This window comes from Suillus subalutaceus (genome assembly GCF_016647625.1).
Source record: "Suillus subalutaceus strain FC151 chromosome Unknown DFJ58scaffold_64, whole genome shotgun sequence".
Classification (NCBI taxonomy): domain Eukaryota; kingdom Fungi; phylum Basidiomycota; class Agaricomycetes; order Boletales; family Suillaceae; genus Suillus; species Suillus subalutaceus.
Genome location: NW_024540313.1, coordinates 30125 through 45270, shown reverse-complemented (window position 1 = coordinate 45270; position 15146 = coordinate 30125). Strand labels below are relative to the sequence as shown.

Sequence of the window (15146 nt, the reverse complement as noted above, 5' to 3'; positions counted from 1 at the left end):
CTCGTGGTGTCACATCCGACCCGCAGTACGTCTACATACTTACGTCGGGTTGGCTAAACTGCGGCCTAGTCTCGTCGGCAGTCGGAACCAAACCTTAATCACCTTTTCGTCTACACCGTCGGCTAGTTCCGTTTTATCCAATTGCATAGCCAATATAGTAAAATCCCGCCTTTTTCCCTAACGTATATTTCAAATTCTATGCCAGCGAATGTCAAATTTAGTAATTTTTTCATGGCTGTACAGCCTCCGCCATTCTTTTCCATTAGAACGTTGCAACCTTTTAGAAAATACCTGTGGAAGCCTTCCTATCGCTTTAAATATGATACACACCTACTCCGCTGGCTAGCCTCTCTATCATGGAAGATATCGCACCGAAATGCGTTATTAATTGGTGTGCGTGAGTTGTATTCCATATTCCATATCCCTCAAATGACCTTGGTCGTTCTCGAAACGAAGGTTTCTATCCACGAAAAACCACGGTAACCTGGCAGGTACGATGTCACGTCACCACCTAATATCCAGGAAGTAATGACCGCATGCATCCTGGGTTGTCGTTATCGACGAAGCCAACATCATGATTAGTTCAAACAGAACATTCTGATCTTTCTAAATGAGGCCTCAGGCCAGAGGTCCAGCCAAGTCCCTCACGATAGATAGTGTAAAAAATAGATCCCGTAGCTGGCAGCCATTGGCCCATGAGGAACGTTGTCATATATTCCTGTTCCTATTTGGCGTGGACGGGTCTCTGATCGAAATCCAATTCAGCAGCCATGGCATGTACCCCGCCAATTGCTTGTGATGACATGCGCCTCGGCTGATGGAAAATCACACCGTCGGGATATCTGATAATTCGAGCACGTTGCGCAGTCACTGCGCATGTGATCATCGTGATAATCCAAACGTCATCTCCAGGGAATCGGGACTGCGATTTATTCATAATTCGGCTGTCCTCCCCTGGTACATTATTCGAACTACCCCTGTACGGTGATATTGATCGTGTCAGTGTCGGTACTGAACTTGTGCCCCGGCGTAGATGGGATCACTGGCAACCGACCAAGGCAAGAGCGGACATGAGGACGTAATGCATGCATGTCCTTGGCGAAAATGGTCTAGCGCAGGAACACCAAAAAAAACTACTTACATGAAACCTGCACAGGATATCTGGAATGCAAACTTGCCTGTTCCGGCATGCGTGTGCATTGGGAGGCGCGTTATTCAGCCCACATCCCTCAAACACGACGTTAACTTGAACTTAATGTATCAGGATCTGTCATTTGAATAGCCGATGGCGGTTTCATCGTGTTGCAATCGGCGAACATGATCATTGACGGTGCTCTACGTTCAAGTTATGGCTCGTACATCGCATGGTGTGCAAAAACAGCTCTTAGTTCGGCGCGGATATGAGTCAGTGCTTATACAGACGGAGCCCGTGGATCGCCAACGTGCTGGACGCCCAAGTAGACCCATCCTATACCCATCCTTGCGATCAAGAAGGACCTGCGATATCACCCTGCTGTGCTGACAGCCCTTGACAGATACCTTTCTTGCGACACAGAAAAAGTTAGCGATCCGACCCACCTGAACTCAATCTCGGTAAGTGTTTCGCCTCCGGATGATGTGACTATCAATACTCATACTAATAGTGGCGGTCAAGGGAATCACGGTATCCTAACAGTGGCGTGTGCTTTGGGAAGAGTGCATAGCCTGAGACATCGGCGAGGGCTGGGTTGCCTATTCCTAGGGCTCGTCTGAGTCACCTGGGAGGTTATCATGCAGACCCCCAGAACTCCCGACGTAAGTGACTATCATTCCACAGGACTGGTCCGTTAATTGGACCTTTTGTTAATTGGGCCTATCTAACAGCATTGCTGCGCTGGAGGGTTATATAACTTGTATTTCGAATCCCAAACAATTCGATCGACCATATGACTCGACCTCGCGCGTTACGCCGACAAACATGGAAAACATCCGGTGGCAAAATTGGAGTCTTGTTGTGCATCTCGTGGAGACACATCAGAACACTGCTTAAGTTCGAACCTTGTTTTACGAATGCAGAGAAGACTAGGGTATGGATTCTAGAAATGCGTTCAGCTCAGCTGACTCGACGCCCCTACCCATTGACAACGAAGTCCTTGGCATGACTGTATATTAGAATGTGTCACTTCACAATATTCACACTGCGATCGTGAGTCACCCGCTGAGAATGAGGGTGTTAATAGTAATACACTCTGACAGGTCCTGCGCCCCGTTTCGTGTCAAAGGGCTTTGGTCGAAGCTCTTAAAAGGTGCTCAAGTAGAAGTTAACTTCGAACAAAAGTGAAACCCTAAGCCGCTCGTGCTAAAACAAGTAACCGGTTGAGGCCTGAGGGCCCATGACGTGATGGTTCTAATTCATTTCTCAAAGGAACGGCGAGCAACTTTATGCTTTTCTCGAAGGTCTACAGAGAAACTTGACGTAGGGGCTACCGGAGCGCCCATCCACAACCCCTGATATTCCGTCACCAGCTCAGGTGTTTCGCACTTGCGAAAGAAATTCTCGAAGGAGTTCATGAAACAAACGAGTGGTCACGGGTATGCATGCCAGAAAACGTGTTCACCTCATGCTACTATGTACTACTTTACTCTCCAGCGTCAAGTAATGTGAGACCCCATCTATGTTCTAGAAAACCATCGAAGATATGGAATAATCATATGGAACAGCCAACGCATGGCACCCAAAGTCAGGCGCAAAGTATGCGACACGATTATCCGACCCAGTGCCTAAATATAAGTCATGATACTTGCCTTCCCAGATGTCTATACACCCGGGCTTACCACCTGCGGCGTAGGCACTTGGCCGCCAACGAGCTCGCTACCTGCGCCTTCGTCGTTCTTCGGCTTTAACTCGGCCTGACCCTCCTTGTCCACATCGTCTTGTTTGAGCTTGCTCATTTCCTTGATGAAGCTCGTGCCCCAAAAAGCCGCGGAGTATTTGTTGACGTATTTGAAAAGCTTGCGGTGGTTCTCAGCGCGCGTCTCCGTATCCATCGTGACAGCTTCGTGAATCGCGTCTGCGACTTGTTGAGGATCCCACGGGTTCACGACGATTGATCCGTTGAGACTCTGTGCGGCTCCGGCGAATTCTGAGAGGATCATTGCACCCTGACGAGCCTGCTGGCAAGCAATATACTCGTACGAGACCTGATGGTGATGACGTCAGAATATCACCCCACAGGTGAAGAAGTGAGAAGATTTACCAGATTCATCCCATCTCTCGTGCTGGTCACCAAACAAACATCACTAATCGCGTAAAGGGCGCACAGCTCATCGAAGCCTAGACTCTTGTGCATGAAGTGTATCGGCATAAATTCGACTGTACCAAAACGACCGTTAATGCGACCAACAAGCTCGTTTACCGTCGACCGTAGGTTTTGATAGTCTTCGACGTCTTGTCTAGACGGCACAGCGAGCTGGACTAACACGACCTGATGATGGATGCGAGTAAGTCAACCATGCATTCACAAGAAATCCCACACTAACTTTTCCGATCCACTCAGGGTGCTGCGTTAAGAAGAGCTCAAGAGCGTGGAGTTTCTGGGGAACACCTTTGATGTAATCTAGACGATCAACCCCAACAATAACTTTGACTCCATTAAAACGTTGTTCTAGTTGAGCGATGCGAGATTTGACGGATTCCTTCTCTAGGTTCTGTACGTTGTTAACTTTAATGAGTCATGTAATTTTACGTTGTGATACATACCTTGATGAATGAAGCAGGTTCAATGCCAATAGGGAATGTTCCAACGTGAGCTAAGCGGCCCTCAAACTCAACACCGTTGGGCATTGTGGGCAAACCAAGGATGCGCGTGCAAGAAGACAAAAAGTGACGAGCATAATCGTAAGTGTGGAAGCCAATGAGGGTCGCAGAAGAGGACACCCAAGAGAATTTCCCGACGAACGGGGAGGATCCTGAGACAGGGTCAGCAGGGTGATCGAACAATAAAGGAAGATCACTTACCTGTAAATTTCGCTGCTGGGGAAGGGTGTGTGCAAAAAGAACCCTATCTTGACGTCGGGTATTCTCTCAGAAGAGATGTTAACTTCCTCTTCGATACCCTCCGCGATCTTGGTCAGCTCTTGTTTCTGGTATTCCCCTCCAGATGACCCGTCAACGAGGCCGCGTAGTATCATGGGAAGGAGCATGAGGTGATAGTCCTGCACCCACACCATACTACCGGGTGTGATTTGCGAGCGTACTGTTTCAGCAAATCGGAAGTTGGCCTGACGGTACATGAGCCAATTCTCCTCATCAAAGTTCATTTCTCCGGGATGGTAATGGAATAGTGGCCACAAAATAGAATTAGAGAAGCCGTTGTAATGCCCTTCAGCGACGTCATCATCAAGATATACAGCTTGACAAGAGTATTCCTCCATGAGACGCTTGTCGACATAAGCTCGGTCTTTCGGTGGAATGTAGAAACCCGGCCAACCGATCCAGGTGAAGCTCAACGACTTCTTGAAACCGGAAAGGGCTGACACAAGCCCTCCAGAAGACATTTTGAAGTGGTATTCACCTGAAGCATCTTTCGTGATTGTGATGGGTAAACGGTTGGCGACGACGATGAGGTGTTTGCCCTCCATATCTGCAAAGTTTTCGGCGGAGGTTGGGAAGATAGAGGGTGCCATAGAGCGACGAAATTTATAAGTCAGATCTCCTTGAAAACATGCAGGAGAGGCCGAATACGGGTGATTATCGGATCTGTTATGACGAAATGGTAGAAGGGTAGCGAAAAGGCTGGCAAACGTTTGTGAGATCAAAATCCTATCGTGAAAAATGTCTAGATCGATGGCTGAAGAGACTTGTCGATTGATCCAGCTGGTTGGCGGTTGGTTGAGTTCTAGTTGCTTATGCTTTCTGCACTCCAGTCTTCTGCGTCATGAACGTATCATAGTATGGGAATATCTGAATCTGCTATGGCCCCGCCTAGTCCAGGTAACCGGTTTGGTCCGGTCCCTGTAACAGCGCCTGGCTTTCATGCCCATACTACTTAATGGTGTCACTACAACAACCAGTAAGAAACACACACATCGATCAACGTGTAACGATGAATGGACGAAGCTATATATGTATAGTCTACGTAGAAGCATGAATAGGCGCCTCACAATGTTCCTTTTGACTTATATGTATTTGGGGATCGTTTGATCAACACGAGTGAGTGATCTTATCAGCCTGCATGTGCATTAGATGATGAGCGTGACGGTAAATAACATGACACGATGCGTAATCTAGTCGAAGAGACCGAAACCCTGCAAACCATCACGTAAGGTTATTTCCATTTGTGCAAACCAAGAGCAACTTACCATGTCATCGTCAGACTCCTCCTTCTCTTCGGCCTTCTCCTCAACCTCAGCCTCAACAGCAGCAGATGCGGCCTCAGCGGCAGCAGGTGCGGCGACGGCGGCAAATGCGTCAGGGTTCTCCAAGTATTCCTTGGCCTGCGTGAAGAATTAGCTTCGTTGCTCGGCATAACTCGACAAAAATTCAGAAACAAGATTTGTGCATCCGTGAAAGTCAGCATTTTCAGTGTGTATGTTTGAAGCATCTCAATATTAAATGAATCGAATTTGAACTGACCTTCTGGGCACCCTCGAACATGTAGTCGGTAGACAAGCACAGAGCAATGAGGTTCTTGTACGAGTTGACAAGCGAGTGCGTGACCGAGACGACGGTGGGGTAGTTGAGGGCCAATGAGATGGCAGCAATGGTCTGGATACCGGACATGAAGCGGTCAATGAGCACCTTCTCATCGATATCAAGAACTTCAGGAGCGAACGCGTTTCCAGAGTCGAAGATCTGGACGACAGTCATTACCGTACGTGAACGGTGAGATGTTCAACATGTTGAGGAGAGTAGCCTCGGATGGGCCGACACGGCTACCAGCGGTAACGACCTGGACCTCGGACGAAATTTCAATGGTACCACGAGCGATTTTGGTGGGGATACCGAGGGCCTGGAAGAAGGAGGGTCTTTCCGGGCTCCATACCGGTGTTTCCGGCGGGGACGAAGACATCCTTGGGGGCATAAGCACCGGCACGAGCGGGGGCTGCGATCTTGTTGGCAACGATGATTTCCCTAACCTCCTTGAGGTCTTTGTCGGTGAAGACGAAACCGATGTTACCCCTGACGTGGGGAAGAAGACGCTCGAACTGGGGGTTCTCCGAAAGGATAGTACGAAGAGCGCGGCGAACCATAGTGTTCTTGCCCATCAAGACGACACCTTTGCCACGGAGGGCAACACGAATCTGGTGCATTTGGTTGGAGCTAACATTGTCAACGTTGACGATGAAGATGGAGGCTGCAGGCGCGTTATTAAAAAAGGATTGTTGGATAAATAAAACTACTGAAACGCACGATACTTGGAGATAAGTTCCTTTAGTTTGATGAAGTAAATTTCCTTTTGCGCGCGAGTAGCACCCATTGTGATTTCTGATACACCACTGTTAAAGTGTCAAGACATGGTGATAAGTTATGTTACTCACATGAATATACAGATGTGATTGTTTTAAGTAAAAATCAGTGCCTCCCAATTGACCTCTAAAAGTCTGTCAGCCAAATCACTTTCTGATCTAGCAATACGCACCAGCAGCGTGCCAATGGATTTTTCAAGGCGACCGACTGGATGAGGATTATGTGAATATGTGTATCCGGCGTTCCCGCTAAAGTTTCGATCGACCGGGAAATGCCTTGCAGTTCAAAAAACAAGGTTCCAAGCCCGCCGGGACATTCCGATCCTTATGTTCACCTTGTAACGTGACGTGTAACGCGTCGTATTCCCAATTCGTTCATGCCATGGAATGTTGCGATGGTGTCTGTCGACCGTCCGAGTGTTGGGCGGCGTCGACGGTGGTCAAAGAATCAGGTATTTAGTTTTTATTTTGTATATTAAACGCGCGTTTTTGACCGTCGTTCAATCTTAGGTTACTGTCTTCTGCTAGCGCCCATGTCCAAGAATGCTTGCCGCGCAGTGCAGGGACCCAGGACACGAGCAAACGATCTTTCAGGACATCAGATGATCTTCAGGAGTCTGGTCCGTCCAATAGCACTCGCGCCATAAGTGCTCTCCAGGAAATCCTAACGTCCCCTGCCCTGGTTCTGGACCCTTCCAGGAGGCCGACACCCAATACTATTCGTTCATTTTATATCTCCGCAAAAGCACGGGACCAGTTGTCGCAGCTCGACTCAGGAATGCTTAGCGCTTTGATTGGTCTTTTTGCGTCATTGTCTGTTGACTCAACAAGAAGATGTGTGTATACTAGTTCACTCCTTCCCTATGTGAAAGATGGTCCTGTAACTCGCGACTATTGGGCATTTGTGAAGGAGGTTGTATCATTAAAGCAGCAGAGGGGCATGAGACTGGTGCATTCAGACAGATATTGGATGATGCGAGCCGAGTTGGCGAGCCTTTCCCCCTCCAAAGATGGCCAGCCCGGTTGTAAGATTATTTATCACATTCGTTCGTAGTTCGGTCTAATAAAATCGAGCAGATACGCACCCATCTGATCGCTCTCTGTTCCGCGCCCGAAAACAATACCTCCACTTTTCTCGACATGTTTTCGATCCGGATGTCCACGTCCAATATCTGACAGCGCTTTTATCCAGCACGAGCCCTCTTCACAAGCAGTGGGCCATTGATGCGATGACCTCCATCCTTCTCACTCATCCGTTTCTTCATGCGAAAGTGTTGAAAGTGTTATTGGGGATAGTTCATGACACAGACACCGAACATTTGAGATCCATTCTATCAGCTATCTCAATCCGGGTCACCCGTTTTCCGTCGCCGTGTGGGGATACTACGAAGGCTCCTATGGCTGTTCCTGTCGATGCCACCACCTTCACGTCCGCTCTTTCGGTATTTCCATTACCCGTGCCAAGTCCCTCCCCCCATATGAAAGTCATCACGGAGTTGCTGCACGAGGCTTTTTCATCCAACATTCCACTAGTCCATCGGCGAAGAAATCTGCTCCTGTGTTCACTGCTGTATAGCTGCAACAGCGGTGGAATTCCTATTTCATCGCTTGATTTTCCTCTGGATGGAGGTGCATCCGTGTGGCAGACCCTGTTCGCCCTTGCGATTCTCGAAGAGGTTACGCGAGCCGCGGGTCCAGCCCTTCTTCACGATCGTGCTCTCCGCGGACGTATACAAGAGATGATACATTCTCTTCATGAGTCCTGGCTGCACCTCGTGCCCAATGAATCGCACCCCACTCTCATTTCACGTGCTGTTACGACTTCTCTTTTTCGCCTCTCCGCTGCGGTTGCAGATCCGAAGCTATTCGCGGCGTGCCTGGAATCGAGTACAAACTTCGGACTTTGGACCGGTGATTCTTCAGACACCGTAGAGGGACCCCAATTAGCAGCAATGGCAGCGATGCATCTTGCTGCCTTTATGCAAGTCCGTGGGTGTGGAACGGAATTGGTCATAAAGACGTTGAGTTCCTACTCCACTGACGTGCAGCACCAATGTGCTGTTGCGTCTGCGGCTGTCAAAGACCTCATTCATCGTGATGTTGAGCTCGCCCGCATATTGTACAACATTACTATCCGCAGTGGCCGCGACATTGATGTCGATACCACATATACTCTGGCTAGGACACTCCCACCTCATCATGCTGTGGGGTTTCTTATGCACGAACGATTCTCCCGAGTACAAGTAGGAGGCCTCCTGAGCAGTATTGCTCGTTTCCTCAAGGAGACGAGGCATCAACATTACGATGCTGATCTGTTCAATGACGTTGGGATTTCCCTCCGCAAATTCTATGCGATCTCCCCTCCCCCAATTCACTTCCGTGGGCACCTTCAGCTTCTTCTAGCCGAGCTATGCACGCGGGGCAGGGGGTTCCAGACCACGGCTATTATTGCTAACGTCATCAAATTCCAACCGACCTTCTTTCAATCCTCGTTCTTGCTGCGGCTAGTTCGCCTCTTTTTGCGCCGCAAGCAATTTCGTTGCGCATTGCGAATGCAGAAAATTTTAATTGACGCACGCGGGGGATGTACTACCAACCTACGTTACATGGTCACTACACGCCGCTGTGTGACAGCTAGTAGACACCTATCCACGAAAGGGCGCAAGTCGTATACCCTGTTTCGAGGTGGCTGTTTCTGGGCAGCGGGGACTTCATTCAAGAGCGTTATGAACAGTGGCCCAGTATACAACAGAGTTCTACAAGATTTAATCTACGCTAGGCGACCGCATGCTGCAAAGGTCGCCTTTAGTCGTGTTGCAAGCAAGGTGGACACCAAAAGCCGGACAATCCTAGGCAACACGCTTTTGCATGGTGTCGTAACACGTCCGGTCCCAAGAAACGGCAGACGTGTTCGGAAGCTCCTGGGACTCCTCAACAACCTCGTGAGCTACCAGCAGTTTGCGCCTGACAGGATAACTGTCAACATCATTTTGAAGGCGTTGATAGCTTGGCGGACTGCTTTCGATTATCGGCGTTTACGCGCGCTGTTCGACCACATGGTTCGTGGTGGATACCCTGCAGGAATCTATTCCCCTTCCCATCCGCCCTTTAACACCCCGATTCTGCGCACCAGTGGAACGCTCGCGCTGTCGAAGCTTCCGCCTTACATATCGTTTGAGAAGCATGCGAAGCCGATGCTCAAGATGTTTATCAAGGCATTTTATCTGCGGAATGATGTGGAGGCTGCACGCACGGTGGTAGAGATTTTGAAAATCGAGCAGCAGAAAGCTACATTGCAGAGAGAGCAACGGTCAGTGGCGCGTTCGAGAGGGTGGATGAAGGCAGAGAGTAATACGAGCCGCAGGGATGACACCACTCATGTTCATAATAATAGATCATAATAGACTTTGGCTGCTACTTTGGGGAGGAACTGTCGAAAACTCCACCGCCGTTTGTTTATCGCACGGTATCGCGTTGCGATCACAGTAGCTTAACTATGTGGTGTATCGAACAAAAGGTATCCACAGGTTTAAACGACGCTAGTTTGAAACCGGTTCCGGTTATGTAAACAGTTTTACTGCTGTGTACTGAGAATTTACTTATTGTAGTGGCTGTGCTTGCTGTATTATTTCATTTTGCAGTGTCGGTGGCACTGGTGACTCTGTTTTATAAACGACCATCATCTACACTTAACTTCACTCTTCGACATGTCGATAACTACAGAAGTCGTTTCCGTTAACGGTTTAGATTCGAGTTCATCAATATCTATCCGAGCTACCAAGGTAAGCAGAGTATTGAAACTTAACAGGCCCCTACTGAGCAGCATGTCTTAGCGCAAATTCGATGATGCCCTCCAAAGCCTCGACAGTGCCGTAGCTCCAGTGAAACCCTTACCTGAAAGGCCAACAGCTCCCAAACGACCACACATGACTCGCTCTCTCTACTCTACGCTCGCCAAGTATGGGATCCAGACCAACATACCAAAACCACCCATCGAGTCAGTCAAATTTCGCGGTTTAGGACTTGGAAGTCTCTGAACTTTCTCTCGTCTTGCTCTATTCTAAATAGTACTCTGGATAAGCATGATATTTCTAAGGCAGCTCCTCACCTGGCTGCGATCTTGGCACGCTCCAAGAGCAAAGGAGCTACCCCTTTTGCATACCCCAGCCTTCCAGCATCAGCTTCACTCGCCTCAGAATACCGACCATCTTCTACTCAGTCATTTTTATCTCGTCTATCGACCTACAAGTTGGCGACATACGCAAACAAGCCGCCCCAAATTGACGCTGTTGCTGCAGCGAAGTGCGGTTGGATAAACGATAGCAAAGACAGGCTAGTGTGTGGAATTTGTGATGTTTCATGGGTTGTCGCGGGGCGAGACGGCATGACACGAGAAGCCGGTAAGGTTTAGAAGGTAGGTAAATGACAAGGTACACTGCTGAGCGTTTTTTCTTTCCGTCATAGCCAATGCCCTTGTTGAGAAGCAGCGCATTCAATTAGTAGAGATGCACAAGGACGGATGCCCTTGGCGTACTAGGCAGTGTGATTGTGAGCTTTTTTTGTCGAGCAGCACCTCGTCTCTTTCCTCACCTAATTCATTAGCATCGATTTACCGCGTGCCGCTGCAAGCACCGGCTGTCATGGCACGGGACATCAAATCCAATGCGCTCGCTCTAGAGCCTCTGTTGACAGACGTCGTGATCAAATATCCATTGGTAAGTCAAACTGCAGCATTTTCCTGTGTGGTGCTTATTCATTCCATCAGTCGGTCTCTCAGCTTGCCTCACTTCGTTCAGCAATTGCCTCAGTCAAGCCTCCTCAGGCGCAATCCGAATCTGAGAATGAGTCGGCAATGCACGTTGATGCAGGCCCTGAGCCATCTGATACCGCAATTGTGACTGCCCTCTTCGGCTGGTCATTGGCTCCGCCTGCTCCTCCCTCTGAACGTAATCGCACTCCATCACTTTCTCGAATAGCTACCATGTCCAGACCAGCTTCCCCATCTCTCTCTAGATCTTCATCAGTTTCGCGTACCGTTGTGTCGGGGCGGGCAGATTCGCCGTCTCCGAGGCCCTCTTCACCCCTTACTAGTATCTCACAGTTGGGAGGTACACATTTACGCCCGCGTATGCCACGGCTGAGCGACATCGGGAAAAGCACTCGGGATGCATCTCTTCTACACTGTTCCTTGTGCCAACGACGCGTCGGCCTTTGGGCATTCACACCTCATTCTACTGCATCACCGCTAGACGGCAGCCCGCTACGACATTCATCAACAAAGAAGAGGCAGTTTGATGTGCTGAATGAACATCGATCGTATTGCCCATTCGTCGTCCCCTCAACGGTGGTACCGAAACTGCCCATGCCTTCTACCTCGCCTCTTTCTGCAAACGTAGCGGCAGATGGGGCAATTGAGGGGTGGCGTGCTGTGCTGACCGTTGTGCTTCGACACGGATTGAGTGAGCGGCAGCGGAATGCACGCTTATCACTTTCCGGAGGGGATCATGAAATAATGCAGGGTATTGATGACGAGCTTGAAGGCGTAGAAGCTATGGTAGCAGGAGTAAAGAGCCAAGGGGTGAGTTTATGCGCACAACTAGACATTTTCGATCGAAGACTAACTGCACTTCTTGCAGGGACGAGAACTATTGAAATATGTCAAAGGACTGTTGGCTTGATGTGTATCTTGTATTCATGCTTGCTTGATTTCATCGTTTGCTTCGCATGTATCTCCAATCTCGATATCTCCCTGACCGAAGAAAGACATCAGATCGTCCTGGTACGAGTAGGAATCTACACAGTACATTAGTCAATGAATAATTATCGGTGGAAACAAAGGTATGCGGGACCAACAAATTGCAATCTGGATCAACCTGCAACTTCATCACTAAAACTTTTCAACTCGTCTCTATCTGTCAAGGAGATATTACTCCTCTCGCACATTCCGAAATCCTGCCCTTCTTGAAAAGATTGGATGGAGTGTCAAATTCCTTCGATAGAAGTGCCAGTGAGTACCGACTGCTGAAAATCTTTCACTAGCGCACAAGCTAGAGACCTTTCTCCAACACTAAGGTTTGCTCCAATCGTCTTGTCAAGGTCGCCGGTTCTAAGTCTCGTCGAAGGCAGAGTTGAAATGAATTGTACTGGTAACCACTGACTGGAAGAACTTGATCGGTCACTCAGATCCAGCATCCTGATTGTAACCTATGCGTGGCGTCGCGCTGTTCCAGTTCAAGAGCTCCGAGTCTGTAGGCTGGATCACCTGGAAATTATCCATAATTCAACTAGAACCTCATACTTACCTGACAAAATTCTCTGCAGTATGAGTTTCACTAGACAGCAACGTACAGAAATTTACAGGATATATCGATCAAATAGCAGTGTCATTGATTCGTAGAAAATGGCGGGGAAATAATCATGACAAGATCCAACTTTAGTTTAATATTATTGTGGGGACAGGTACATACATACCCCTTTTGCTTGGTTGTGTGACCGAATTATCTAATGCTTCAACTTCTAGTTTCTATTGTTCTGGTCACGAGTCTCCTTCGTGTACAGTACACTTTTTCATAATGCATACGTTAGTAATGTATAAATCTCATCTTGTATCGAGTTTTGGCAGCTCCCATCGTGGTATGCGGGTAGACGCCCAAAAAATTGTATAATGTATAATGTATAGCCTTTGGAGGTCCGATATACACTATGAGATATGGTTTGTATCGAGTAGGACTACTACTGAGTTGCCGGAAGCTGATTCATAACAAAGTTGTAAGATGAACAATTTTATAGACATTCTAGTTCCAATGGTGCGCAGCCCTAAGAAACGCCAGCCACGTCTAAAACCCACCCATACAAGCAGAAACCAAATACACTTCACCAGAAAGATGGTCCTGTGGCAATATCCACGAAGCTTTCTGATACTAGTGGGTGCAAGAATCTTACCTTGATTGACTGGCTGATGGGTCTTGCATACATCGATGAACATTCAGACTCACCCATGCAGCACGATCGTAATATTAAGTAGCTCGAGGTTGCATCATGATGTATTGCGCAAGCTGGCGCTGAATTTTCACTTGATCTTATTCACAAACTCCGTACATTCTGAGCAACACTACGGTGTGAGGAATTGCAGAATCCAAAGCAGGCTACATTAGATTAATTCTGGAATAACAAGCAACATACCGTTTCGGTGTACTCACTGAATGTATTGATTTCTGGACATGTGTTGCCAAGTAGCGCACATCGACACCCCCAATCTTGGTTGACCCCTCTGCCGTGGGAATTATTTGGTAGTGTATATCTCTCATATTGTATAGCGAAAAGGCAGCTCCCGTCGCTATACATTATGAAAAAGTGTACTGTACATTGTGTCTAGTGCCACGTCTATGAAATGAAGAAGCGTCATGTACAGAGATATGTATAACTCATTGGCCAGCAGTGTTTCACCGTTCAGGACTATTGCCGATCAGTGGCATTTCATCGGCACATTACCAGCGTCAGAAGTCTGCTGGCACATCTGTTTGAAGGGGTATTTCAGGTGGACAGTTTCTGCACATAAAGGCAAGCTATCCTCCCACCGTCCCCTTCAGCTTGATTTTTGCGATCTCATATCACAAATAATGCGTCTCTCTTTCATCCTCGTCGTCCTTGCTGCTTTCAACCTGACAGTGTCTATGCCTATCAGTGACATGATTGCCTGCGTCTGCGACCCAACTAACTGCGGAGACGGAGAAGTCATAGACTAACTCCACCCATGTGAGCAGGAGTAGTTTTCATCCAACTCCATGACTCACTGGCGTGGTAGACTACAATCATGTCTGTGTGTGTGTTAAGTGCGTCTCGTTACTGCAAGCCAACCAACATCCACCAATAGCAGCTACTAGATTCATGTCATTTGCAACTGTTCATATGAGTCATCTCATCTTCGATGGGTTGCGCGTCTAAAACGGCCGGCGGGAACGGCGGACTGATGGGGCACGTCTCACATCAGGGCATTCGCGAACTCAAAGATGCGTTGGGAGCACCGGGGGCCCCCTGGACTAGATAGTATTGTCCTCCATAGAGTACTACTCTCCATAGGACATAAAAATTGAATTTAAAAAAAGGGGGGGCGTGTCTAAATCGGCTGGCGGGAACGGCGAAGTGATGAGGGCACGCCTCACATCAGGGCATTCACGACTTCAGAGATCAGGAGGGACGCTGAGGTCCCATAGATCAGAAAGTACTGTCCTACGTAAAGTATCATCCTTAATGCAATGGACAAAAGCTGGATTATGTTTTTTTCACAGAAAAAAAACAGGCCTGTCACTGTGTGCCAGTCGGTGCCCTGAGCTACAGCCTACAGCCTAGTGAATCGCGCTGCTGCTTTCGCATTGGCGCAGTATCGTTGACGGCACTACATAGTACACATAAGTAGTTTGTTGCTGAGTGCTGAGTGCTCGGTTGTGAACAAACCTCACTGCTCTTAGAAAGATCACGAATACTTGACTGCATAAAATATGACTGAAGTACTGACCATTCGGATGCATCATGTTTCGTCTCGTTAAGCTTGCCGAAACCTAGGCCCGTAGTGCTGTTGGAGTTAGTTGTTGACGCGCTCGACTCGGAAGGAGCCGAGATAGCGGCTTAAACCCTAAACCGTCGGTGGTTACATACAGTAGTCAGTCTTTAGCAAACGCTACGCGTTTGCAACGGGTTCC

General features: G+C 48.3%; 4 protein-coding genes across 4 annotated transcripts; 2 read left to right on the top strand and 2 right to left on the bottom strand.

Moving 5' to 3' along the window:
• Positions 1 to 2235: 2235 nt before the first annotated feature.
• DFJ58DRAFT_886185 (glycosyltransferase family 20 protein) lies at positions 2236 to 4665 on the bottom strand (the record flags this gene model as incomplete). Its single annotated transcript, XM_041394646.1, has 7 exons — positions 2236 to 2760; positions 2815 to 3180; positions 3237 to 3464; positions 3520 to 3687; positions 3740 to 3948; positions 3998 to 4012; positions 4095 to 4665. 7 exons carry the CDS (start codon positions 4663 to 4665, stop codon positions 2653 to 2655), a joined length of 1665 nt encoding a protein of 554 aa, XP_041243104.1. The 3' UTR covers positions 2236 to 2652.
• Positions 4666 to 4924: 259 nt separating this feature from the next.
• On the bottom strand, positions 4925 to 6689 carry DFJ58DRAFT_792262 (ribosomal protein L10-domain-containing protein). The gene is made up of 7 exons (XM_041390347.1): positions 6520 to 6689; positions 6392 to 6466; positions 6043 to 6335; positions 5910 to 5990; positions 5615 to 5833; positions 5341 to 5475; positions 4925 to 5286 (listed from the first exon to the last, which is right to left on the bottom strand). Exons 2-7 carry the CDS (start codon positions 6456 to 6458, stop codon positions 5266 to 5268), a joined length of 816 nt encoding a protein of 271 aa, XP_041243103.1. The 5' UTR covers positions 6459 to 6466; positions 6520 to 6689; the 3' UTR covers positions 4925 to 5265.
• A 127-nt stretch (positions 6690 to 6816) lies between these two features.
• On the top strand, positions 6817 to 9901 carry DFJ58DRAFT_914498 (uncharacterized protein). Its single transcript, XM_041395391.1, has 3 exons — positions 6817 to 6899; positions 6958 to 7472; positions 7525 to 9901. Exons 1-3 carry the CDS (start codon positions 6835 to 6837, stop codon positions 9846 to 9848), a joined length of 2904 nt encoding a protein of 967 aa, XP_041243102.1. The 5' UTR covers positions 6817 to 6834; the 3' UTR covers positions 9849 to 9901.
• Positions 9902 to 9974: 73 nt separating this feature from the next.
• On the top strand, positions 9975 to 12277 carry DFJ58DRAFT_421557 (C3HC zinc finger-like-domain-containing protein). Its single transcript, XM_041380313.1, has 7 exons — positions 9975 to 10229; positions 10281 to 10444; positions 10516 to 10847; positions 10912 to 10995; positions 11050 to 11162; positions 11213 to 12025; positions 12084 to 12277. Exons 1-7 carry the CDS (start codon positions 10155 to 10157, stop codon positions 12123 to 12125), a joined length of 1623 nt encoding a protein of 540 aa, XP_041243101.1. The 5' UTR covers positions 9975 to 10154; the 3' UTR covers positions 12126 to 12277.
• The last annotated feature ends 2869 nt before the right edge of the window (positions 12278 to 15146 follow it).